The sequence below is a fragment of the Pogona vitticeps genome, chromosome 9 (assembly GCF_051106095.1).
Source record: "Pogona vitticeps strain Pit_001003342236 chromosome 9, PviZW2.1, whole genome shotgun sequence".
NCBI classification, from domain to species: domain Eukaryota; kingdom Metazoa; phylum Chordata; class Lepidosauria; order Squamata; family Agamidae; genus Pogona; species Pogona vitticeps.
In genome coordinates, this window is record NC_135791.1 from 5,402,773 (window position 1) to 5,429,229 (window position 26,457).

General features: G+C 46.5%; 2 protein-coding genes across 4 annotated transcripts in view; one reads left to right on the plus strand and one right to left on the minus strand.

The window, feature by feature from the left end:
- CAP1 (cyclase associated actin cytoskeleton regulatory protein 1) overlaps positions 1 to 11,167 on the plus strand; it is a 23,574-nt gene extending 12,407 nt beyond the window's left edge. For all 3 annotated transcript variants that reach the window (XM_020800125.3, XM_020800126.3, XM_020800127.3), the window contains exons 3-13: positions 71 to 171; positions 2,282 to 2,359; positions 2,885 to 3,028; positions 4,022 to 4,107; positions 5,038 to 5,143; positions 5,253 to 5,430; positions 5,703 to 5,890; positions 6,976 to 7,099; positions 7,751 to 7,833; positions 8,448 to 8,591; positions 9,619 to 11,167. In XM_020800125.3, the coding sequence (XP_020655784.3) occupies positions 71 to 171; positions 2,282 to 2,359; positions 2,885 to 3,028; positions 4,022 to 4,107; positions 5,038 to 5,143; positions 5,253 to 5,430; positions 5,703 to 5,890; positions 6,976 to 7,099; positions 7,751 to 7,833; positions 8,448 to 8,591; positions 9,619 to 9,702 (1,316 nt within the window). In that variant the 3' untranslated portion in view covers positions 9,703 to 11,167. The remainder of the gene's footprint in view (positions 1 to 70; positions 172 to 2,281; positions 2,360 to 2,884; positions 3,029 to 4,021; positions 4,108 to 5,037; positions 5,144 to 5,252; positions 5,431 to 5,702; positions 5,891 to 6,975; positions 7,100 to 7,750; positions 7,834 to 8,447; positions 8,592 to 9,618) is intronic.
- Positions 11,168 to 11,645: 478 nt separating this feature from the next.
- Positions 11,646 to 26,199, minus strand: PPT1 (palmitoyl-protein thioesterase 1). Its single transcript, XM_072980027.2, has 9 exons — positions 26,045 to 26,199; positions 21,522 to 21,631; positions 19,115 to 19,242; positions 17,846 to 17,916; positions 16,334 to 16,436; positions 16,131 to 16,221; positions 15,313 to 15,411; positions 14,120 to 14,191; positions 11,646 to 13,287 (listed from the first exon to the last, which is right to left on the minus strand). Exons 1-9 carry the CDS (start codon positions 26,163 to 26,165, stop codon positions 13,165 to 13,167), a joined length of 918 nt encoding a protein of 305 aa, XP_072836128.2. The 5' UTR covers positions 26,166 to 26,199; the 3' UTR covers positions 11,646 to 13,164.
- Between the last annotated feature and the right edge of the window lie 258 nt (positions 26,200 to 26,457).

Sequence of the window (26,457 nt, forward strand, 5' to 3'; positions counted from 1 at the left end):
AAATGCCTCAGAATCCATCCACTGCTTCTCAGTTCTCATAAACTGCTTTCTTTTCCTCCCCACTTAACAGGAGTTGCTCAGTACGTGCAAGCTTTTGATGCACTTTTGGAGGGACCAGTGGCTGAATACCTGAAGATCAGCAAAGAGATTGGTGGAGATGTTCAAAAACATGTAAGGCTCAGCCTTTCTCTCGGGTTTTGAGAACACGGGCTTCCAGTGCTTAACCTGCAGATTTTGGAGAGCAGTCAGTCCCCCCTGGGAGTCAGGAGGAGGTTTCCCAAAGAGGTGGGCGTGAAACAATAAATAGGCTGCAGTAAAGAATGGACCGTGTTGCCCATTTATCGATTCCATTCGTGCATTTTGCAAAGTGGTTTCTTTGGCAGTAAATCAGAGACAAACCATATTTGGCCAGAAGTTCCCAGAGAAGGAACATGAAATGTGGTTCTGGCATAATGCCTCCCATGCGCTGGAAAAATTCTATTTCCGGTCAGAGAAATAAGCCTGATTTCAAACAAATTACACAGCCAACACTTTTGGTTCCCTATCAACTCTTTCTGACTGCTTTGAATCTCTGCCAGATTAAGAGCAATGATAATCATGATCATTTTAGAAAAGCAGAGCTGGAAGGGACCCTAAGGATAATCCAGCCCATGTCAAGGAGGCCCAGGCAGGGAACTGAACTCCCCCCGTCTTCCTAAACCACGGAACTATCCAGTAGTTCTAAGTTAACAGTTCTGAGCTATCCAGCAGTTCCAGTGATATATAGCATATCCAGTATATCAAATGATTTCCACTTCTAAATAGCCAGTTTTACCCCTCAGCAGGGCTTCATGTACATTGGCACCCAAATATTGGCTTCTAGTGCTGTGGCTTGCTGGAGCCATTCAGCAAGTTCATTTGAATTGGGAACTCCCACTCTATGCTTAACCTTCTGCTGGAATAACAGAGTGGCTGTGTTGGTGCTCCAAAATTTATTCCCCATGCTTTATGCATAAAGCATTGCAGAAAACAGAAGTGTCTGTCTTTTCCTCCCCCACAACTTTCTTACCACTTCCTCCTTTTCTCTTGCAAGGATTTCTTAACCGGCCCTTGCTCCTTCCTTTCTTTTCTCAACAAGTCTCCGTACCCTTGTGCACTTCTCGGTATGAGCCTGTCCACACTTTTGGGCCTGCTTTGATCCCATTTCCCCATTGCTTTTCTTTCTCCACCTTCCCTCTTGCATCGTTGCGGATTTAAGGTGACAGACAAGGAGCAGTGACGATGTTTAGCCATTAATATATTGTTTCAATATGTTCGGAGAGATTCTTGTAGATGAATGATCTTGCAAATCTTTTGAACGAATTCTGTATTAGGCTAGGGTTATATCTCCATTACACATGGGTGAGCTGAGAATATTGTCTTTCCTAAATCTTATCCTTCTAGGAACCCTGTGAGGTAGGTTAACTAGCAAGCTTCATGGGAAGGATTTGAACCTTGGTCTTCCCAGTTTAACAACAATTGCATCACTGCAGTCAGAGAAGAGGCTAGACGTGTGTTTATGAACTGCCGGTGTGTTTATTTTTTAAAACTGCTTATACTTTGCCATGCATAGCCAGTCCAGGTAGCCACCCAGAGGGCATTGCTTTCCTACAGCCGCCACGTACTAGATCTGTCCTCTGTGGATTTAGGGCTGGGCGAGCTGTATGGAGAGTTGGGCCCAAATCTTTCTGTAGATGTGGAATTCATGGGTTTTATCCTTGAGCCTATGAAACTCTCTTGGTATGGCCCATCTTGCAAGGTTGTTCGTAAGGATGCGGTGGGAGGTGGGCCAAAGGGTACCGCAGGGGCTCCCGTTGCACCCCTTGGAGAAAGGATGACAGTTCAAAAGAAGAATGAAAATAAATGTCACAGTGTTTGCCACACAAACACGTCTGGGACCGATCAAGCAGAGCTGAGTTAATTTATGTTAGGGAAGAGCCATTTTTGCAGTTTTTAACCATATCAGGAAGAAACTAAAAATAAATGCATTCCTGCAGCAGGCCTCAAATTCCTGTGCAAGCCCTTCCCTCATATCCTTAATACCTTACATTTTCAAATGTTCTGATGGTGTTTATTTTTTGTGGCTGTATCTGTTACCTTTGGATCACTGCGACAATAGAACATGTATTAGTATCATGTGCCTTATTTTTAGCTACAGTTAGTGTTCCCTTTGTTAGCAGCATATTATCCCACAATTTGTGGTAACGAGCTTATGCCCTATCCTCTTATTTTCTTTTTTTTTTCCTCCTTCTGCACATCAAAGTCTGAAATGGTCCACGCGGGGTTGATGACAGAGCGAGCTCTCCTGGTGACGGCATCTCAGTGTCAACAACCTTCAGCGGTAAGTGGAGCAGGAAGGCGGCTACAAAATGGAGCCCTGGATAACTAGTCCGATCCCACCCACCCACCCAGCGTTGGTCTCATATAAAAAGGGGATCCTGTAAGCAAAGCAAAGGCTCTTGATTCAGAAAGTCAGAATCTCCATTCTGAGTGAATTTAAGTAAAATTGATATTTCCATATGTGATATCGAATCACTCTGTTAAAGGTACATCCTACCCAAAAGGAGGGAAACTAGGTGTGGGGGAAACTAGCTTAGACTAGAATAGCTGGGCAGAACTATGTCCAGAGATCTACTGTGCTGTTCTGTAACTTATACAATGAAAAGCAGGAATGCTTTGCACTTCGCTCCTTCTGCTGGTTTCCTCTCAGTGGAAGTGAGAACCTGCATCCAGTTGAGATTCAGAAAAAAGCACACTTCAGCTTTAAGAAGATTGCAAAACACGGTTCTAGCATATTTCTGTAGTTGTAGCAGCCAATAGAGAAGGATGGATTAGACTCCATTCCCTGCTGTGCTTGCTGTTCCAGAACAACTTCTCATCCCTGCTGAAGCCGATATCCGATCAGATCCAAGTGGTCCAGAAATTCCGGGAGAAGAACCGCGGCAGCAAACTCTTCAACCACCTCTCGGCCGTCTCCGAGAGCATCCCCGCGCTCGGCTGGGTAGCGATGGTGAGGACTCTTGAGTGCTTAGCTCTCTAAATGCGGGGCCTTTTCCCATCCCAGCTTGTCGTGAAGTTGTCTTCAAAAGCTCTGCATACTTTCCTATATGTGTCATAAGCATTACATCAGTGGCATAATTTAAACTGGAGTCCTTTTTGCCCTCTGCATGCATGCATGAAGTAGGAACCCAATACGGCATGTATTGTGCCTTTCCTTCAACTACCTGGTACTCTGAATTGGGGCCGAATGAATACCCTCACCTTTTCTTCAGGCAAATCTGTGCCCCATCCATCACCCAGGAAAACCTGCAAGTTGTTGTGTGACGGAGTCGGGAGACTTGCTTCAGCACGCACTCTAGATCACTGGTTACTCAGGAGTTTTGGACTGCAACTCCCAAAAGCCTTCACCACCAGCTGTGCTGACTGGGGTTTCTGGGAGTTGCAGTTCAAAAGCATCTGAGTAACAAAGGTTAAGAACCACTGCTCTAGATCACAGTTTCAGAGGTTTGTTAGGGAACATGTGATGTTGGGGCTCCAGATCAATCAGCCCAGCCAGCAGTGAGGGATGATGGACATAGTCATTCATCAGATCTGGAAGATCATGCTTGCTCCTGTTTTACAGTTAGTTTATGACAAAAAAGAGGGGAAAACAAAGAATAAGTTGGTAGTGTTGGTATGTCCATATTTTACACCTTTCTGTAATTTCTGAGAGTTCATCCAGTCCTTGTCCCTCCTTCTCCCCCCCCCCAATAGCACACATTTGTCCATCTTGAGCTTCCATTTTGTCAGCGAAAGCAGAGAAGGGAATATTGTGGGCCTTGATGTGACTGGCCTGCAGCTGCCCTCAGCCCTAGCCAGCTTCTCCCCCGTTTACACCTTCAGTATATTGATCCTAAACCTCAGCCACTACATTCAGGTCATCTGTTTACCAATGTGCATGTTTTTTAATACAACCAGTGTTAAATGTGAGACTGGGTTCTGAGGTGCATTTCTCTTCTTGCAGGCCCCCAAGCCAGGTCCTTACGTGAAGGAAATGACAGACGCTGCCATGTTTTACAGCAACCGGGTCCTTAAGGAGTACAAAGATGTGTAAGTTTTGCTGGGCTCTGAAAAAACTGTTGGAAGCTGCAGGTGGCCAGGAATTCTTGGGGTTGCTTGGATGCTTCTGATATATAGCTACCCAGTCGAATCAGATTCCCTAGAGCTTCATCCCAGATTGTACTCATTCAGCCTCGTGGGGAAGGGGTGGGAAGGGTAAAGGGATGTGGTGGTGGTGCGGATTAAACTGCAGAAGCCTCTGTGCTGCAAGGTCGGAAAACCATCCGTCGTAAAATCGAATCCACGCGACGGAGGGGGCTCCCATTGCTTCTCCCAGCTCCTGCCAACCTAGCCATTCAAAAGCATGTAAAACGCAAGTAGATAAACAGGTACCACCACGGTGGGAAGGTAACGGCGGTCCGTGTCTAGTCACACTGGCCACGTGACCACGGAAACTGTCTATGGACAAAACGCTGGCTCTATGGCTTGGAGACAGGGATGAGCACTGCCCCCTAGAGTCGGACACGACTGGACTATATGTCAAGGGGAACCTTCACCTTAATTCCACTTGCAGGTATTGCCACGATAACCAAGTGCTCACATTTTAGAATCGGAAGGCAGGTTCTCTGACTGCCTTTCTGTTCTAAACAGGCTGGGAATTCTTAAGCTGGCCTTTTAAAAGAGAGTACTGAACATAATGGGGGAGATTCAAGGACCGTAGAATTGCAAATATAAAGAGCTGTTAGCTGATCCGTCGTCATGGGAATGAGGGCAGATGGGCTGTGACTCCAAAAAGGAGAGAGACTCCCCGATGTAGAAGCTCGGGTGGAGGGAGGCTGGTAGTTTCATTGCTAGAAAGCTCAGAATACTCATTGTACAAAAAGTTTCACCTGCGAAGCGAAGAGTTACAGAATTAAAGGCTCCTATTGCAGCTAGCATTTCAAATATCTCTTCTTCTCTCCCCCCCCCCCGCTTTCCTAGAGATAAGAAGCATGTGGACTGGGTGAAAGCTTATCTGAGCATCTGGACAGAGCTGCAGGCGTACATTAAGGAGTATCACACTACCGGCCTCACCTGGAGCAAAACGGTGAGTGATGGGCTGCATGTTAATCTCTTTAAGTGCTGCGGTGGAGCTCCTGGCTGTATTCTTCTTCCTTAAAAATTCTGGCTTTTCTCCACCACCTCCTCCTCTCCAGGGACCAATACCAACGGATAAGGAAAACGGGTCTCGGGCTCCTCACGGTGTCCCTCCACCACCACCACCTGGCCCCCCACCCCCTCCAGCTCCTGCCCCCGTAAATTCCGGCTCTGATGACTCGGCGTCCCGCTCGGCACTCTTTGCTCAGATCAACCAGGGAGAAGGCATCACTTCTGGTGAGTGACCTGGTCAGCTCCACCACTGGAAGTCAGGATTCAGAAGTTGGGCTGTTGGTAGGGAACCCTCTTGGGACCATTAACTGAGATCTTCTAAATTAAAAAGAAAGAAAAGAAAAAAAAATAGGGCCACAAAGACAGCTTCTTTCCACTTGTGTTTGAGGATCTCATGTACCTTGGTTTCCTGGGTGGTTTGAGACACTGTTGCTGCCGGCCTGGCTTTACACGTCTGGCAGCTTCAAGAGGGAAGTCAGCGAGTGTTTCTATTCTAGGCTTGAAGCACGTGTCAGATGACATGAAGACCCACAAGAACCCAACGCTGAAGAGCCAAGGCGGCCCGATGCGAACGGGGCCAAAGCCTTTCACTGCTCCCAAGCCGGTTGGGACTGCCAACGCTTCTCCGAAGCCTGTTAAGAAGGAGCCGCCGGTGCTGGAGTTGGAGGGCAAAAAATGGAGAGTGGTGAGTGAGAAGAGGCTAGAAAGAAAAAAGAAAAAAAAAGCCCTCTACAACTCATGTCCAGGCTCCCTGAAGGACCGTCTCTCCCTATAAGGCGCCTTCTCGGCGATTAAGATCCCGGGAGGAGGCCCTCCTCTCGGTCCCATGGCCAGCACAAAGCCCAGCTGATGGGACCAATGCTTCTAAGCTATGAAGGGGAAAAGAGTTGATAACTGCTGCATTTTGGCCATAGCCAATTTGGGCTGTAGTCTGATTTGTTTGGTTATTTTATTGGCATCCTGCTTTTCACCCAGAAATTGGGTTTAAGGAATTATTGAACTGGAAGGAGGGGACTCTCGTAATCTAATCCACTCCACGTTGGTGGCAGGAAATCCACGACTGAATCATCCTGACATGAGGCCATCCCTTATTTTCCATTCCACAACTGAACCGTTTTTGAACAACTTTTGCAGTCTGGAAATTCTCCTTAATGATTAGTCAAAGCATTTTTTTCTTGCATTGTGAATCCCTTGTTTTGGATGTTTTCCTCTGAGGTAGCAGAAGTAAAACCACTTCCCTTTGTGCATGGCTGCCGTTCCAAAGTTTGAGGAAATATTTTTCCGTTATTTATGTGAACTGGTAAAGTGATTGGTAGATGAGAGTAAAATAATTTTGAAGTTTTAAAAAATGTCATTTTGGATTATACAGACTTGTCATAGTAGACCTCTCATAGGAGAGGATTACTATTTGCAGGATTTAGAAGTACTTATTAATGCTTAAGCCTGGTGCCCAAGTATGTAGAACATTGGAGTAGCTGATTTGAAGTATTTTTGAAAAATAAGTTAACCCCCGCAACACGTCTAGGGAATGCTCAGGGAAGTCTTTAAGAATGTCTGCAGTTCCTAGTTCTGTCCAAAAAGAGTGAACAGTTAGAATAATCTTAGTGATCTTAGAACTTCAGGGCTGGAAAGGGACCTTGTGGATCATCCAGTCCAGCCCATGTCAAGGTGGCTTGGAGAGGAATCAGAGCTCCCAACCTCTGGTTCTGCCGCCAGAGGCTTAAACCACGGAGCTATCCACGAGCTGACCATCTTTTATTTTCTGTTCAGGAAAACCAAGAAAATGCCTCTAATTTGGTGATCAGTGACACCGAACTGAAGCAAGTGGCCTATGTGTACAAGTGTGTGAACAGTACACTCCACATCAAAGGCAAGATCAACTCCATCACATTGGGTATGTTCTGATTTGCTTAGGATGCATGTTAAAAAGAAAGAGAAAAGCCGATGATTGTTGAGTGCCAGTTTGCTTGACACTTTATTGAAGCACAAAGAGTCTCTAAGCAAAAAGCAAAGCGTGCTGCTTATATACCGCCCCATAGCGCTTCAAGCATTCTCTGAGCGGTTCACAAGTTAATTATGGAGGCTACACATTGCCCCCCCCCCCAAGCGAGCTGGGTACTCATTTTACTGACCTCGGAAGGATAGAAGGCTGAGTCAACCTTGAGCCGCTACCTGGGATTCAACCCCAGGTCGTGAGCACAGTTTGGCTGCAGTACAGCAGTTTGACCACTGCGCCACACTTCTTGGACACACTGTTAACAATGTGAAAGTCATATGCACATACACACACACATAATCTACAAAAATGTTTCTGAAGCACTCCAGATTTTGTGTCTGTTACGTATTCTTTCTCAAATGCAATACTACATAGCAGAGGGAGGGAAGCCACTGTTATTTGTCACCCAAAAAACAATTAGCAAATGGAAGGCTCAGCTTAGGGTTGTTCAGCTTTATTGACACCCAGCCTGTGGGTTATAAGAGAAAAGTGGCCATTAATGTTTGTTTCTCTTTTTTTTCCCCTGTGCCTTTTTCTTTCTTTCTTCAGATAATTGTAGAAAGCTAGGTCTCGTGTTTGATGATGTGGTGGGCATTGTTGAGATCATAAACAGCCGGGATGTTCAAGTTCAGGTAACCATACAAAATTCATCCTAAGTGTTATTACAAGCCCTCGCCTTGTCTCTCTTGAAAAGCAGAAATTCTTCTGTTTGGGAGAAGGATTAAGTTTGTTTGTTTTTTTTTAAATTATGGCCATAATAAAAATTATGTGACATCAAGTCAGTTCTGACTTATGGCAACCCTTTTCACGGTTTCCAAGGTAGTGAATGCTCAGAAATAGTTTCTCTGTTCTCTTCTCGGGGGCACCTTGAGACTATTGTTCAGCTTGCCCAAGGCTACCCAGGCTGACTCTTCTCCCTGGAGGCCCAGTGGGGAATTGAACTCCCAATCTCTAGCTCCACATTTGGACTTATGGTGACCCTTTTCAGGGTTTTCAGGGTAGAAAATACTCAGAATCGGTCTCTGATTCCCTTCTTCTGGGGGCAGCTTTGGGACTGTGCAGCTTGCCCAAGGCTACCCAGGCTGGCTCTTCTCTCTGGAGGCCAAGGGGGGGAATCAAACTCTCAACCTCTGGCTCCACAGCCAGAGACCTCAACCACCGAGCTACCTAGCAGTTCCTTTTTATCTGCAGGAGACTGGATTGCTAGGGGGGTCTAACCATTTGACACGCTTGCCTTTCTTGCCAGGTAATGGGTAAAGTGCCAACCATTTCTATCAACAAGACAGACGGTTGTCATGTCTATCTCAGCAAGAGTTCCTTGGGCTGCGAGGTTGTCAGTGCCAAGTCTTCAGAAATGAACGTCCTCATTCCCACAGACAGCGGTGACTTCGTAAGTTTCTTTTTTTTCTTGTCCCCTTGGGGGTCGCTGAGCAGTGCCAGGAGTTAGCGGTGGTCCTTAGACTGATAATCTAAGCTGGAAGGAACGGTGAAACGTACTCTTGCTGAAGGATAGACTTAAGCTGGATAGCTTTGCTAACCACTAGGCTCTTAGCTTTTTTTCCTCCGTAACACAAGCGCCAAGGTTTCTGTAGGGAGGAGTCAAGGCACTGTGCCTTAATGATTGCAGAGCGAAAATCGGGAAGAGCACAGGGACCTCATGCTAGTTTTCCAAGATGATCATTGCATCGCAAGATTTCTCAACCATCTGTTTTCCTGCAGCTCGCCAACCTCTGGTGTATTGAGTCAGGAGTGAAGGGTTTTGGTTCTCCAAATGTTTTTGGTTTCAGGCCTCATGTAGGATGGCCCATGAAGTACCTTATTTTTCCATGCATAAGACTATACTTTCGTCTACAACCTTTAGACTAAAATTGAGGGTTGTCTTATACACGGAAGCAAGCTGAGGAGAGAACAAAAATAAATGGAGGGGAAAGCAGGGATCAAAGTGATCCTGCAGCGCTTTGATCCCTTTCCCCCTACACTTGCTAAGCCCCACTTAGATTTCTTAATTTTGGATTAGAAAAGTGTGGGGCGTCTTATACATGGGGGGCATCTTATACACAGAAAAATACAGTATTTTGCAGGCCAGTGGCTCCCCACCCTGATCTGAAGTGAAACCTCCACCTTTGACAAGGAGTAGCCTGTCATTGAGAACCTGTTAATGGAGTTACAGGATCGCTCTGAAAAGTTCTGTCCTTGGTTTGGTGCTGTCCTGCCGTTTTTCTGGGCCTTCCCACTTAGAAAATTCTTGGTGCTGAACTAGGTGACTGTTTGGCCTGATCCTGCTTGCTGTACATTTTTAAAAGTGTTACCCTTGTATAGAGAGATACGTGAGGACGACGGGACTTGAAGGCTGCAGCTAAGTCTGTGTTTCTTCCCACACAGTGAACTGTAGTGACTCCTCTATTTTGTTTCCTCAGAATGAGTTCCCCATCCCCGAACAGTTCAAGACGCTGTGGAACGGGCAGAAGTTAGTCACCACCGTGACGGAAATTGCTGGATAAAAACCAACCTGGCAACTCAGCCCTTTCCTCTTACCCCACCGCCACTGTGGGACAAAAAAAAATCTGCTTTTTTTCCCCCTGCTTGGGGATGATTTTTAGATTTCCTGTACCTTTTCCCACTCTCAATCTGCTTCTGTCTTCTTCCTGAGAGACTTTGCCTACCTTCCTTCATTGAAAAAAAAAAATACCTCAGGCTGGGATTTGGGGTAGGGTGGCCAGATCATTCACTGCTATCCTTTGATCAGCAAGAAGGTGAGATATTATTTCCTCCCTCTCCCCCCCCCCCACCCTCCCCTGGTCGGACAAAACCAAATCGCCAATCAATGTTTGTCCGACCGGCTTGTGCTGAATGGAGCCCCTTCTCAAGGAACGGGCTTCCATAATTGTTTTCAGTTCCCTCCCGCCTTCGTTTAAGCAAGGAAGGTTCTGTCCCTCTTGGAGTAAAGCAAGTATCAGGGTATAAGAGTCCCCAGTGATTGTGTGCGTGAAATTGTATCTGGTTTGGGGGAGTACAAGGGAATTTGACTAATTCTGCTAAACTAATAAACCCAGGTTTTTTGGGGAGAGAGATTGATTCCAGGAATGGCTTTGCTGGACCAAAGGCTGAAGACTGGGATGGGTGGCATTCCTCCTTCGCCCCCCCCCCCAACGATTCCCCTTTTTCCTACGTGCTCAGTGTAAAATTCTGTGTTGTGCCATGATGTCGGGGGAGACTCCTCAGTTACAGGTGCCACAAAAACTACCACGGAACAGAACCTCCTTCCTGGCAGTTCTGTTGAGCGCTTAGAAAGCTGCTGCTCACCACTTTCCATTTAAGCCCTACGTTAAAGGGAATATTGTGCCCCAAAGGGTCCCCTCTTCTGAGCAACTGAACATGGTTCAGTCATCCAGGACAGTTCTCCCCCCACCCCCACCCCACCCCCTCCGCCTTGGGGCAATCTCTCTTTTCTAGGAAAGGATAGGTTCTCCCTTCTAAGTCCAGTATTTAATTATTTGTAAGCACAAGCTCGTTGCGGTTGATTCTGTTATCAATTAAAGCTTAATTTACACTGTAGAGTCTGGGAGATTTTTCCTTCTCTGCCTGTTCCTTTTCCTTCCCGTTGCTTGGCTTCTTCCTTTTCGCAGAGAGTCCGGTGTGTCAGCCTGGCACTGCGTTGGTTGTGCCACGGTTGAAAGGCATGGTACTGTACTGAAACGAGCCACTTTGGGCGCCTGAATTGTAGTGTCTCGGATAACATAAGCATATCTTACTTCTTTCTTTGCCACATTAATGAGGGTTTTGGGGTTTTTTTGCCTCCCACTAAAATGAAATGTAACAAAAGATATGCAATTCTTTTTTTTTTTTTTTTTTAAATTTTGAAACTGTCCTGTGACTTGTACTTCCCTCTTCAGGCTTGTGGAAATAAAACCTTTATGTACTTAAAATTATACTGAAGATAGAATAAAGTTAATGCCAAGTTGCTCATTCAAAGCAGTGGTCCTTATGGTGCTCAATGGCAGCCTGCTGCGATTGGAAAGCAAAAGCTATACTTCCTTGTCTTTCTATGCGGTCGAAGGACCAAATCCATCTTTTGCTCCAGGCATACAGGGATAATCTTCTCATCTCAGTCCACAACAGATATCCCCTATTTATTCACCGGTGGCTGTGTTGGCATGACCTGCTGGGAGTCAGAGGCCCCCTTCACCCCCAAACTCTACCCCTTGAGGGTCAGTTCCTTCTGAATGTTTCTTTAGGAGACAGTTTCCCTCGAACTCATTTGAGGAATAACATCTTGAAGATATTTTTCCTCCTCTTATTTGTTGGGTTACGCATGTCTCTTTTTCTTGGGTGGGGGGAGAGAAGGCTGCTGCTAATTGCTTGCTCAAAGCTAGCATGACAAGAACCTAGCTAATTAAATGGCTGGTGTTTGAACATTGTGCAGAAGATTTGCAGAGCCAGTACGTTGTTTAAAATTATTATTTTTTAATTGGAATGGGTCAAGTCACAAAATTACATGCCGTTCCTTCTGAAAACAGAACGCAGAAAAGTTTAAATCAGCTTTGTGACAGTTTCCACCCTCTGAAACTTCTATTGTATGCAAGATTAAATCTACAGTCTACTAAACCTCATCTTGGCTGTACATATAACTAGATGTTTCTCTGTCCCAGATCTCTTTGCTGCTTTCAGAACTTAAGAGCTGCAACTTCTACATTCATTTCCTACGGAGAAACATGCTACATACCAGTGCTGAACGCAACTTTCCGCGGAGTCATCCTCCCCTGTTCCTAAGAAGTATTAAATACGGCTTCCCTGAGAACTCAGTAAAGTGTTTAGCAACTAGAGTATAACTATCCTCAGAATATTCAGAACCCAGCCTTTCAACAGCAGCCTGGACTCAAAACCAGTAAATTCATATTTCAAAAGAAACAAGGAATTCTCCTCTCTTATTGTTAAACTGAGCTCTTGCCTTGGCACCCATGGGGCGGAACTAGGGGGTAGAAAAATATCCCAAAGAACATAAATGTTGTCCGCTTGGAACTAAAACCACTTAAGTGTTGCATGTTCCTTGAAAGATAATACAGTGGTGCCTCGCATAGCGAGGTTAATCCGTTCCGGATTAACCTTCGCTATGCTGAAGCATCGTTGAACGGATCAAAAAAAACCATTGGAATGCATTAAACATTGTTTAATGCGTTCCAAATGGGCCAAATACTCACTGTTCAGCGAAGCTTCGTAATGGCCGGCAGCCATTTTCGCGCCCTCGCCTCGCTTAACGAGGGCGTGAAAACGCTGCGCGCGGCCATTTTGGGCCATTTCCGGGCTTCTGGCAGCCATTTTGGCCGCCGAACAGCTGATCATCAGGCTTCGTTTTGCGAAGATCGGTAAGCGAAACGCTTACCGGTCTTCGCAAAGCAAATTTAGCCCTATTCAAAAAACGTTAAGCGATCGCATTAGCGATCTGAAAAAACGGATCGCTATGCGATTTCATCGTTATGCGGTGCGCTCGTTAAGCGAGGCACCACTGTACTGTGAAATATTGTCTCTTTGAAGTCTGTGGCCAACCTGGTTGCAGTCCCTGTGTGTTCAGTGTTGGCTAGTTGCCATCTGACAGTAGTGGGAAACTACTAGACCAAACCTATGGAATGCGTGGCTCTACAAAAGTTGCGTGGCCTTCCAGCTGTTGCCAGAATTGACCTCTGTCATCTCTGGCCAGGGCAGCTAATGGATTGGGGGGGGGGGGGGCTTTGGCAGCTACTGTGCATTCTCCTCTCTTACTCTAGAAGGACATCCAGGCCATGCTTTTAAATGCTGGGGGGAGGATCCATGTCTTCCCTCCAAAGTGTTAATTTTTAAAACCAGCATAGCATGAGTTAATGGTAATACTGCTCCTCCAGGAAAGTGCGATAAAGGTGCCTGAGCCAAGATGCTGCTGAAAGTCACTTCTAACCACTGGATTTGGTTTTCAAAAAGGCCTGCCACGTTCACTGTAGAAATGGCAGGATGTTCTCGTAAAACCATTCCTTGGAAAACTGGAGGTGGTCTCCTTCTGCCCCCAGGAACTCCAGTTGGCCCCCTTGGTCCATTTCCTTCAGCCCCAGACGATCCTGAGAAAAAGAACACGCCGGAATAAGAAAAGGTGTTTTTACCTCTAAAGGACTCCCATTTTTGCCAGGGAGTAGGATACAGAGTTAAAGAAGTCCTGCTGAACCGATTGAACGTGACAGGATCAGGCCATGAAACTCAGTGGCATCTACAGCACAGGTCAGAGCACCGTCTTAAAACCACTGGGACGGTCCAGGCTTCCTCAAGAACTGCTGAGGTTATTTGAGAGCATCTTAAGACTGTAGGCATCAGCACAGAGGGACTCCTGTAACTTGATATATAGGGTGACACTTCTTTCACCAACGACAATGGAGGGGGGGCTAAGGGGGTGCCAGACCTCCATGTAGTTCAAAATCCATGTATAACTGCTACGTCCCTAAAAACGTAAACTACAGCACATAAACAGTTGATTCCCACAAACGTACAGGCCTCCCCTAATCTGTGTCAGCCTCCCAGCATGTCTCAGCTCCCTCCCCAGCGGCCACACCATCAACCACAGGGGCCTTTCTCAGGCATCTTCTCAGAGCTGCATAGCAACACAGGATTTGTTGGGGGGGGTGCAAATCCATGTGAAATCCAAACCATGGTGCTCAGACCCATGCGGTTTCATGGCTGAGATGGGGGCTACGAGAGCAACCGTCATAACGCCCATAATGTAGTCATCTTGAGCAGGGATGGAAACCCAGTGGTCCTCAAAATGTTGCCGTAATAATATTCCTACAGCCCCTGCCCGTAGGTCATTCTAGCTGGGGACGTTGAGGACAGTACTCTGGGAAAATCAGAAGGGCCGAAGGAACCTTACTTTGGATTTAGAGTTTCAGGAGCACTAATTACCTCTTTGTACAACGCAGTCTCGTTCAAAGGAACGGTCTCTTTCGCTTGGCCGCTCCGATAGTAACCAAACCACTGGGAAAAGAGAGGGAGGAAAGAAATCTGTGAGACAACCTGGTTGCTGTGGCGAGTGAACAAGAAGAAGTGGCTCTTCAAGTCAATTCTGACTTATCATGACCCATTCCAGAGTTTTTAAGGTAGAGAATACTCTGAAATTGTTTCCCATTTCCTTCTTCTGGGGACGCCTTGGGACTGTGCAGCTGGCCCAAGGCCACCCAGGCTGGCTCTTCTGAAATGCACAATGGGGAGCTGAGCTCCCAACCAATTCACTGAATGGTCCAGCCAGCATCATTGTGTCCTCTCAAGTCAATTCTGAGACACAGGGCAACCCTTTTTTCCCCAGAATTTTCCAGGTAGAGGAGACTCAGAAGTGGTTTACCCATCCCTTCCTCCAGAGGGCGCCCTGGGACTTTGCAGCTTGCCCAAGACTACCCAGGCTGGTTCTACTCACAGGCGACCCAGCACGGAAATCGAACACCCAACCTCCGGCTCTGCAGCCAGAGACCTAACTCACAGAGCTATCTAGCCAGCTGGCTAGCTTATATAAGCCAACACAGAAAAGAACCATTATTTGTGTTTTAAACCCAGGAGTGCTATAGTTAGAAAAATAAAAAATATCCAGGAAGAACAATTCTGGGAGTAAACAAAGCATGTGGTTTTGGTTTTTGCAGGCTCGTTTATACAAAGCAAAAACCGCATGCTGTGTTCACTCCCAGGACTGTTCTTCCTGGACACTGTTATTTTCCTAAATATAGCACCTTCCGGCTTGCCTGTCCCTTCGTTGCCAGTTTGGTTTATTTTATTGGTGCCCAGTTTGAAAGACATGGTTAAACACAAGAAGCGACTGCTGTGGCCAACATCAATTCAGCGTCTGATTGCACATGGGAACAGTAACTTTGCAATCCGGGGAGCACAAGGCAATCCGTAATCATCATTCTCCAACCACCATGGGATGACACATTGGGTCTTCTCCGTAAGAGAACCACGTTCCCCATCAACAGAAGGCTGTGATTACCTCTTTTTTCCTTCCTTCTTTGCTCTGTTCACTTTTTTCCGGTTGGCCAGAACAGCCCTTCGTTTCACCAGACCCTTTGGATCTGAACTGTGTCTTTTTACATAGAGAGAGATCTGCTCACCTCCGAGGCAGGAGGGTCCACCATGGTGTCATTGAGGAACCTGACCATCACAAATTTCTTCAGAGACATTAGGTTTATCTTGTACGTTTCATTGATGCACTGGGAGAGAGAAAGGAAGAGAAGGGAGGGGTTTTGAAAGAATCACTGCCAACTTTGGAGTTTGCTGTGTCCCAGGAGTCGGAGTATACAGCTCCCTTCCCATGGCAGCTTCACTGGCTACCTGTCTGCTTCTAGTCGCAATTCAAAGTCCTATAAACTCAGCCTGCTCAGCTTCTAGATTGATACAAAAATCAGACATGTAATAGACAATAGGAAAGAACACATCACAGGAGGTGGGCATGAACTGCTGGTTTGGTGGATCGTCCCAGTTCATTTACCTGCCCAACAGGTGTTCTGCGTTTCGGCACCTTAAGTGGGTGCCCACTCAGTCATCCAGAGGCCCATCTGAATGGCCTCTAAATGACCTCAAGGAGAGGAGGTGGTTCACCTGGATGACCAGCTGGTTCATACCAGCAACATAACAGCGGGTCCACTTCCGTTTCCCCCATTGCTACCCTGCCTTTCCTCCAACAAGCAAAAGGAACGTAAGTGGCTCTCCTCTCATTTATCATCAAAAAAACCCCGCAAGGTCAGGTCCATTCAGAGAGCACGAGAACCCCACAATCTTCTGATGAACTTCAAGGCTAAGTGAGGGGTCTGAACCCAGGTTTCCAGTCTGGCAGTCTTAATCACGACACGATAAACTGGGTTTCTTAGAGCGAAGGGAAGCATGGTCTCCCACTCAAGGACTGCCCAAGCTGAAGCTTCGCAAAAATTACCCTTTCTTGATTGATGTCTGCCAAGAAGAGGCTGTGCTTCCGGTATTCTTCCTCCTTCAGTGGATCATGCCAGTACTGCGCTTGGACCAAGCTTGGGCAGAGAGAAAAAGGAGAGCCTGCGGTCAAAGCATAATCCTCAAAGGACCCAACTCCGATCCCAGCCCTCCCAATCTCTGGGGTCATCCGTCTCCAGCCAAGCTCACCGCTGTTGGACAGCCTTGGTGTAGGCGCCGATGTCCAGCATCTTCCGGATCCAGTCACAGAGGTGGGAGCTCTCCCCTGGACAGCGCGGGAAGCCGTAGACGCCTGTGGCAGGGTGGAAAATGACCATTTACGGGCATTTAACATTTCTCCGAATGACTCTGTCTAGCCTTTGAAACAAGTTCTGCTGCAGATATTCTTTTAAGGAAGTTAGGGTTGGTATATCAGCAGCTTGAAAGGACCAGAGAAACGGAAATATATCTTCCTGTTTATTTTCCCCAGCAGATTCCCCCCACATTCTTGAGGTAAATCTCAGACACAGGCAAGTGTCTAAATTCTGTTTATTTCTTCCACAGGTATGTAAGAAGGCCTACTGTACACATGTTAAAAGGTCTTGTGCTTGAGATCCGCATGAGATGATGATGATGATGATGATGGTTACATGTATACTCCACCTTTCTAATAGAAAATTGCTCAAGGGGGCATATACGCTTCATAAAAGAATAAAAACCAACCCCATGTTTAACTATTAAAATAATAAATACAAAAAACATCGAACTCGCTCTTCTCTGGCCCTGTATGTATAGCCTTTCTTCTTTCATCTCCTGTTTCAATAATTCAAGAATTACATTTTCTATAAATGAAAAACTATCCACTCTGCTTCAGTTAAGGACTTCGAGTGGCATTTACACCTTGCCGTTCCTCAAAGGAGGGCGACGGCAGCTGGTCTTGGTCCTCCTCACGACAGGCCTGGGCGGTCAAGTGAGCCGGAGAGACCCTACCAGCCTGAGCTCCCTCTGTGGGCTTCGGGCCTGGCTGGCGGTTTCGAACCCGGCTCTCTTCAGGATGGAGCCTGCCACTTTTCATGAGGCCTGCATCGCCTCCAGACAAGCTGTCAAGCGATCTGGAAGTGAGACATGCTAAAAAGGCATCCTGAGAGCTTTCACGGCCAGCGTCCTTTGGCAGAAACGGCCACGGCCACGCTCTGTTTTGTCTGGGGAAGGGAGGCTGGCCTTCCGCCTTCCCGCCTGGAGCCCTCGGGGGTCCCTCTTCGCTCCAACGATGCCAACCAGAAGAAGCCACAGCCCTTCTCTTGCGCTTGAATCGACCTCCGGGACCATCTGAACCCAACAGGAGCTTGAGGTTGGCTTTCCCTCCTCCCTTTATTAATTTTATTTATTTCACTTATATGCCACCCACTCTACCCAAAGGTCTCTAGGCGGCTTACAACAGTTAAATTCAATTAAAATACAATAAAAGATCAAGGATTTTTTTTTTCGTGCCACGGCTTTTTGACGGGAAACTTTTTTTTTCAACCAGGAGCTTCCTCGGTTCAATTTCTCGTAGGCGACTCTGAGAAGCTTTCCAGGCGAACAGCTGAGTTTACAAAAGGCTGCTTCCCAGGGAAGCTCTGCCCTGCTCTGGGGGGGGGGGACATCTCACTCGACGACGACCAAAATCTGCAGCCTAGCCAAGAGATTAAAACCCAAGAAGGGGCCTGAGGGCAGGTTTACCTTGGTGCTGACCTCCCACGGAAATCAGATTGACCATCGGGGGAGACGGACACCTTTGCACCACGGCCCTCCTGGGAAACAGAAAGAGATCAGCCACAGCCACCGAAAGAAGCATAGGTGGTGCCCATCAGATCTGTCAGATTACAACAATGACCGGCTTTGCATCGATTAGAAAAAAGGACCTCCATATTGTCCCTGGGAGGATTAGTTTCAAGCACCCCACCATCAGCACAGATACTGAAATACACAGATTATAACAAACACAATTTTAACACCCAATGCTATCCATACCATAGTCTCTTGCTCCCTAGAGGCCAGTTCCGGTAATTTCATCTTTAGAAATACAGAGATTTAAGATTTTTCTTTTACCGTTTCCCCGGAAAATAAGACCTAACCTGAAAAGAGGCCCTAGTATGTTTTTTCAGGATGCTCATCATAGAAGCCCTGCCCCACCCCCCAAAAAATATGCCCCAGTGAAGTGAAATCCCACCTTCCAACCCTGTGGAGCAACCAGAAGATGATGACAGGGCTGTATTTGAATAAATGTAGATGGTTGTACATGAAAAAAATAAAGCACCCCCTGAAAATGAGCCCTAATGTGCTTTTTGGAGCAAAAATTAATATAAGGCCCTGTCTTATTTTCGGGGAAACATGGAAGTATTTTTAATATTTTCAGACAGTGGACAAGTGAATCAATGGATCCTGGGTTCTTGCTGTACCTGATACTGATTTTGTAATAAAGGGTAATATGCTCTGATACCAGATGACTGCCTTGCAGGCATCACAGCTATTGACAAGATAAAAGATACTTTAAAAGCACTGCTATTGGTCAATAATCAGGCTAAATCATGGTTTTAGCAGGGGATTATGAGAACTGCAGTCCGATCCATCTGACAGGAGAAGCCAGCGTGGCTGTAACTGAACTAGAGAGACCACCGCTGTGATCTGGTGGATGGGAGCTGTGTTAAGAGAGGATCTCGCCCATGAAGAAGAGCCTTCAAAGAAGTCTCAGGAACAACAGACGCTGGCTGAGAACGCATCAAGGGGCCTGCTCCGCTGGGTTCTCTCCCATTCTCTTCTGCCCAGCAATAGATCATCGTTATGGGCTGTTCTTGTGCGTGGGATCCTTTTAACTAGAAATGACGATGGCCTGAATCTATAAACTTCTCCTTGAAACTCTCTCTATTCCAACCTACGGTCCTCCCCGTGAGAAGCCAAGCCCCGTCTGCCCACCTCGATCCCAAGCCATTCCACACTTAAGTCACTCACAGGAACTGGCCTCCTTGTGAGAACCCCATGGCGTTGTAGCCCCCTTGTAGCTTTGGGTCATTCGCCAGCTTGTCACACACGAAGGCCACCTGGTCGTTGACATCCAAGAAGAAGCTGTTCTCCATGTCCTGAGGAGAATGGAAATCTTATTTACCAAATGCTGCATTCATACACCTCCTTTCCTATGGCGCATTCAAGGCCGTGCACCTGGCACTCTTCCTCTACAATGTGGTCCTCACGAGGCCCCCGTGAAGGAAGGCCATGCAGAGAAGATGATGGAGAGAGAGAGAGAGACCAGCCCAAGGCTCTAGTGAGGAAGCTTTAGGGTTAAAGGGGTACATGCACCCGGGATCTCCTAAATCCCTAGTCCAACTGGGGGAAGCAGACAGCATTGTTTCCAAATTCTGTGCTTCCCATGCCCAAAACCAGGGAGGAAGAGGAGGATGAAAGACACCCCATACGGGCTCCTGGGAGAGCCAGCTTTCTCCTCCCTGGAGATTCACCTCACCTGTATTCTTCCTTCCTAGACAGGTCTCTTCTTCTGCTAGACCTTGGCTGTCCCCTCTCTTAATAATCAACATGTGTCCTCAAGTCAGTCCTAACTTACGGTGAACATTTTCAGGGTTTCTTAGGCAGAGAATACTCAGAAGTGGTTTCCCCTTCCCTTCTTCTTGGGGGGGGGCAGCTGGCCCAAGGCCCCCCAGGCTGGCTCTTCTGGGAGGCACAGCAGAGAATCGAACTCCCAACCAACTCACCGAACAGTCCAGCCAGCATCGTTGTGCATTCTCCGCTCAATTCTGACACAGGGCAACCCTTTTTTCAGAGTTTTCCAGGTAGACAATACAGAACTGGTTTACCCTTCCATTTCTAGGGGGGCATCCTGGGACTGTGCAGCTGGCCCAAGGTCACCCAGGCTGGCTCGACTCAGTGGAGAATTGAACTCCCAACATCTAGCTCCACAGCCAGACATCTAACACACCAAGCCAACCACCCAGATTCCCCCTCTATGAGACAGACAAACACACACAATAATCTCATGAGGCAGAACAATGATGTTTGTCATTTTATCGTAAGGGGACTGAAAACCAGGTTGGAATGAGAACCCTTCCCTTTCTTATTTTCAGCAAAGTCAAAGAGCGAAGGAGAGTTTCTCAGGATATCAGTTGCAAGCCATTTACATGCAGGACAACAGCTTGTGCATAAATAGGATTTAAAGAGAGCCTGGTCCAATCCAATGAGGGTTTCAAGTAGCCCGTAAGCAGATCTGTCTCTCTGTTTTTGCAACCAGATCCGTCTTCAAATCCAATTACTCCCTGGGCTTTAATAAAATCCCTACTTCAGGGCTACTCCTGTGGATTACAGAGTGAGCTGACCTCAAAGCCATCACCTGCGGTCTTTGCCTTCCCTGAGGGCGTTAATATTACCCTCTCGCCTCACCCACTCACCACCAACATATAGGCTTGAGGGGTGGTGGGTGAATCTGTGCTACATGGGGAAAAATAAAAATAAAAACCCTCTCCCATCAGCAAAAGGACTAACCATTTTCCTAGAGAGCCAAGATGTACATGAAATTAATTCCTCCACTCCTCCTTCTCTATGGTTGGTTGGAGAGCTCAGTGGTTAAGGTGCAGGGACAGAGGTTGAGAGTTCAAATCCCGCCCACGGCGCATACCAGAAGAGCTGCATAGTCCTAGGGCGCCTCCAGAAGAAGAGAAGGGGAAACCACTTCTGAATATTTTCTACCTCAAATATCCTGGAAAAGGTTACCATAAGTCAGAACTCAGTTGACAGCACATGCCTGTTTACATTATTACATGTAATGAATGATTGCACGTTATGATGAACACAGGGAGCTGCATCTAAGAATATTGGGGGAGGGCACTTCGCCCACCCTGCTTCTAATGCTCTGGTCCTGTGCACCATTTTAGCAGGAGGTCCCAAGAGTCTCTTTTATGTCTGTCTTACAATGACACCGTCGGATCTGTGATCCAGTCCAGAATTCCTGCAGATAACCGTCGAGATGGGCTTGTGCCCCAGTTCAGCCATTCGTGCTGGTTCAGTGGACGGTCAAACAGGGGGTCCGTGCTTCGTTGACCCGACCCCTCCAGCAACCGCCCAATTAAGAGGCAGCGCCCAGAGGAGGCGAGGCAGGGAAGCTGGGATGCGGCTTCTGAGTGAGGGGATGGGGCAGCCGAATCACAGAACACACTTGTTCAGCCATCCACCAAACCGGCCGTTCGGGTTCATCTCTAAATTCCAGCAACACAGTATGGACGCACCTTCTCAGATTTGGCCTGCAAGGTTCTGCACACTTTTATTTAGAAGGGAAAACTCAGTTTGAAAACCATCATGTTAACCTACAGAGAACATATATAGTTTTTAAAAAGAAAAAAAACAACAAGACCACCTCAATTAAGCTTCTGCCGATCTCGAGAGAGAGGACATAAATTCCTGGAACCTTCTTCTCCACAAGTTCCTTAATGTAGCCCATGCTCATAGGATTACAGCAGCTGTCTCCTATGGTTTAAGGAGAGAAAAGAGAGGAGTAATTCTTTTCTAGCCTGACAAAAAATATATTATGAAGAATGAAAATACCATAAATGTAAAGCCAATTCATGAGCTACAAGGGCACACAACAGCCCCAAGATTAACCTCCATCTTTCACTAGTAACTAAGGTGGTCTACTGATTGTAGAATATTTAATTGATCAGTGGCTTTTCTTTCCACAATAATGTTTTCACTCAAAATAAAAAGGCATGCTATAGAAACCTCCTTGTAGATCGATACCTAAGATGCTGAAAGAAACTTAAGATAAGTAGCAAGTCAACAACATGGCACCTTTTCTTAGTTGCACAATTGCTCTGTAATCATAGGGAACCTCAGGCCCTAGGGCTCCCATTTGGCCCGCCTGCGGTTTCCCCAAATGACCACAAACGCCTTCTCGAGGAAACGATAATTTGACTGCTCATTACCATTTATATGGACATTTTTTCCCGAAATGATATTTCTTTATTAAGAGATCGCTAAACAACATTCTCTCAACGGATCTCAGGGTACCGATGAGCTTTAAAAAAAAGCTTTACATGCCAGAGTTGTTGTGAAAATTAAAAGGAAAGGAGAAATCATACTCTCCACCACCACCTTGTCTTCTTCGGAGGAGAGTCTGGGAGCAAATACAATAGGAGGGATTACCCTGGCCTCTAGACCAGGGTTTTGGAAAGCAGACCAGCTCCAAACAGAAAACAGACTGGATAGTGTTTATTTAGTGACCTTTTTCTCCCCGTCCTGTTCAACATGAAAATGTCGGGGTGTTTCCCTGAAAGAGCACAATCCAAAGTGTGTGTGGGGGGGGGGGGAATAGAAGAAGAATGCAGTTTCTTACATCCCTCTCTTTCCCTCTCACACATTCACACCCACAGAAAGAACTCCACATCATTCTGCCTGACGCAACTGCAGTTTTGGACGAGACCCAGGAAGTCTGTCGCTGCTCCTTCCGGTCTTGTTTAATGGCAGGTTCGTGACATGAATTTGCATCACTAGCCGCAAATTATTAGGGTAATTAGAGAGCGGATATCCCTGTCAAGCAGAATCCCTGGTTCTCCGCTCCCAGGAGGAGGAGGAGGAATTTACAGGGAGAGAAGATTTTGGGGAATCAAAGGTGTGGGAGACAAAAAGACTCGCTCAGCAGGAATCTGCAGTGAAAGAGGGGGCTGTGAGTATCACCTTCCACAGAATATTTCTCAACCACTATCATCTGCCCCAGGTTCCTACTCATTCCTCACTCCCTCGTTTGCAGTCCAGCCCAAACAGAGCCAGTAAAATGTGTTTTCCCAGAAAAGTAAAGAGCCGTACCCCATGACGTAACTATTTTTACAGCAGAGAGAATCCCTGAAAGAAGCAAAAATGGCAAGACAAAATAGAATATATTCAATTTTGAAGCATCTCACACAGTAGGTAGGGACTTAACCCCCAAGGTGAAATGAATGAGAAACCAGGAATCCCTATGCAATTTCAAAGAGCATGCACCAAGAGCTGTTTCATGATAAATCTGGCATAAAATCAGTGACAAGAATCACCCAGGTCCAGAACTGGTTCTCTCTGTAGGCGGCCCTCTTTTATACCACCCTAAACTGCTATGTGTCACTGGAGACCCAGATTTGCAAAACGCTCTTGTATTTACAGTCACCGTGTGTGGGTGTGAAAGCCGAACAGGAAAGAAAGATGACACGGGGGTGGGGGAATGATTCATTTGAAAAGTGGTGCTGGAGGAGAGCTTTGTGGATACTCTGGATTGCCAGAAAGACCCACAAGCGGGTCCTAGATCAAATCAAGCCTGAACTCTCTCTGGAGGCAAAAACGTTGGCCACATCATGAGAAGGCGGGATTCTCTGGGAAAGTCAACAATTCCAGAAAGGTGGAAGGCAGCAGGAAAAGAGGAAGATCAAATGTGAGATGGGTGGACACTCTAAAGGAAACCATGGGCTTGGGTTTGCAGGGGCCATGGAGGGCAGGTCATTTTGGAGATGGCTCATTCATAGCATTGCCCTACGCCAGAGGCAACTTGATGGCACGTAACGACAACAAACTCAAGTTTGGGGAGTCAGTTCCTCTAAGCATCTACACTTGCCGAAAAGACATCATCCAAGGGGTGGCATGGAGAACCCATCACACCTTCAGGTGTCATTACAATGCAACTCCTGACACCCTCCACCAATGGCCAGTTACGCTGTCCTGTCAGATGGGCCGTCCAGGAACACCTGGCGGGCCACATGTTGCTAACCCCAGTCTACACCTCCTTAAAATCTTCCAACCGGCACAGCCAGGAAACTGTACTACGAAAAAGTAACTTTCTCAAGCTTGGTTCCTAGGGTCAACAACAGTTGCACTTCGTTTCAATGACTGAAGAATCCTGCAGCCTGATTCAATTGGGTGATTGAAGAAGCCTCCTTAGATTCCTTTCCACCTTTTGTGCATCAAATATTATTTCCAAACTAAATCTACTTTTGGAATGAGACCCAGAGATTCGAGAAGCAGAGGATTCTAACCATATCTTGTTTTTTGGGGGAAAAAAGAGTAATTTACAGATTCAGCTAGAAGCACCTTTGTCCTGGCAAAAGGCACTTCCATGTTGCTTTCTATTATTTATTATAATATGCTCAGAAACTATGTTTTTTCCAAGGAGCTCATGGCACTCCTTTTTTACACTTTTTCCTGGCAATAATCCAGCGAGATACAGGAGGTCAAGAGAGATTGGCCCACAGTGACCTCATAAGTTTCACAGCTCAACAGGGACGAGAACTCTTAAATCCGAGAGCAGCCCAACACCCGACACTCTAATCAGGTCATCACACTGGTTCCATTTCAGATTTAAAATATTTTATTCAGGGGTTTTTTTAAATAAACCAACAGGGGATGTACAGTCTCAGGACCACCACCACCCAGAAATTACTAGACAATCTTGAAAAAAACTGATTTCTCCTGAAGTCTGAAAACTCAACATACTGCCACCAGGAAATGCTGGGGACGCGAGTTCAATTTAATCAGAGAAGACAAGCCTTCTCTCTTTTGAAAAGCTGCCTTCAAGAAAGCTGCTTACACACTCTTCAAGGTGAAAGAAATCAACAAGCGACTTCCCATAAGTAACTTGTTGGACTTCAGTAAATAAAATGCGGCGACTGGAAAGTCTGTGGAGCATAAGACTCTACTGCCAACAAAGGATTAGTTACAAGGGAAAAGTGATCTTGCTTATTTAACAATCACAGAGTCTCCAACGTGCACACACAACACACAAGACTTGTGACTTAGGTTCTGACCCCGATTACACATTCCTAGGCTAAGGATTTGTTCACAGACATGTTTGTACATTTTCAGTACGCACCTCCCAGGCACAGCACCTACCTCTACCTTACCCATCTCACCAGTCTAGAAAAAAACAAAAATAGAAACTAAAGTAGCTTTCATAAACTACTGGGTTCTGTGGTGCAGAGAGACAACCTTTCCAGCAGGAGGAAACTTTTCTCAGTTCCATATCTCAGTTCTCATTTTTCATTCTTACACTATAAACTTGCCACTTGACAGAGAAGGAACCAAAAGCCATCCATTGTGCACCACTTCTGTTCTCTTATTTTCCTTCTGACATTCACGGAATTCTGCCTTTTGATCCCTGTTTGTAAAAATCCAGCCAGATAATTTAGACCTCTAGAAACGTCTGTTCAGAGCCGAATCTGAGTCTGAATCTAAATCTGTGCAGCAAGCCAGCAATTAAATCATGCAAACTTTGCAAACTTTATGCTTTGCTTGCTTAAAGAGAATTACTGTACTGCTCAATGGTAAGGCACTTCAGTTGTCCAGCAATGGGAAAATGAAAGTAGACACAGCTACCAGATTTGCAAAGGCAAGGATTTAAATATTCAGGATTCTTAGCTTTGAGTATTTTCTTTTAATGGTGTTAACCACTGTTGTATACTCATGGTTTTCGACTTTAAATATTGTTTTTCAATGTTGCAAGCCGCTTTGGGTCCTGTTCAAGGAGAAAGACTGGGTGAAAATAGTTTTAATTAATTAATTAAAAAATCAGCAGCCCGTTCCCCAGCTCTTCTGCCTTTCTCACTGCTGCTGAAGCCGGCTGGAAATTCAACAAATACAGCAACTAGAGAGGTAAAATTTCTGAAAAATAAAAGGGCTTTGGGGGGAAAAAAAGGAAAAAAAATATGTTTTTACCCCCAATTTTCCCAGTTTTTCCCCATGCCTTCCCATCTCTACAACAACCCTTATTTCAGCACCAGTCTTCCGTGTATTTGTTCAGAACTAAGTTCTGGGGTGCACACCCAAGTTAGCGTGTACCATCCTGGGAATTTTAAAAAACTCTCCTCCCAAGGGACAACAAAGGCCAGAGGAAGAGAGGCCCTCGCCTGCTCCCCACTCACTCACCCATGCCATGCCAGATGACCAGCGGCAGCGGCCCCGCAAGGCTGCCCGAGATCCTCCCGCAACAAGCGCCCAAGAGGATCAGCAGCTGCTGCAGAACCGCCACCTGCTTGGCTGACGCCATCTTGAGTGTGTCATATGACTCCGAGCCCGGACCCGGCCAAGGCAGAGAGTCACGTGGCCACGAGGGGGGAAAATTCTCCGCTCTCGCCCGGCCTCTTCGAAATGGAGGCGAGCCAGCCAAAACACACACGCGCAAAAGCCGCGAGGCATTCTGGGAATCGTAGTTCAAAGGGCCTCCGCAAGTTGAGGCTAGTCGGGGAGGAACTAAAACTGATTTAAGAGTTCGGTTCCCATCAGCCCCACCTGAGCAAAGGGGGGGGAAGGTTCTCCCACCCTGTTTATTTTGTAGAAGA

Bases quoted from the DNA above. Each gene is read 5' to 3' on its own strand.
- PPT1 (XM_072980027.2), bottom strand. From the start codon at position 26,165: ATGGCGTCAGCCAAGCAGGTGGCGGTTCTGCAGCAGCTGCTGATCCTC. The intron at 14,192-15,312 runs GTGAGCAGATCT...CTCTTTTCCCAG, and splicing joins TGGACCCTCCTGCCTCGGAG to TGGTTTGGTTACTATCGGAG. The intron at 13,288-14,119 runs GTAATTAGTGCT...TCTTTTTCTCAG, and splicing joins AGACTGCGTTGTACAAAGAG to GATCGTCTGGGGCTGAAGGA.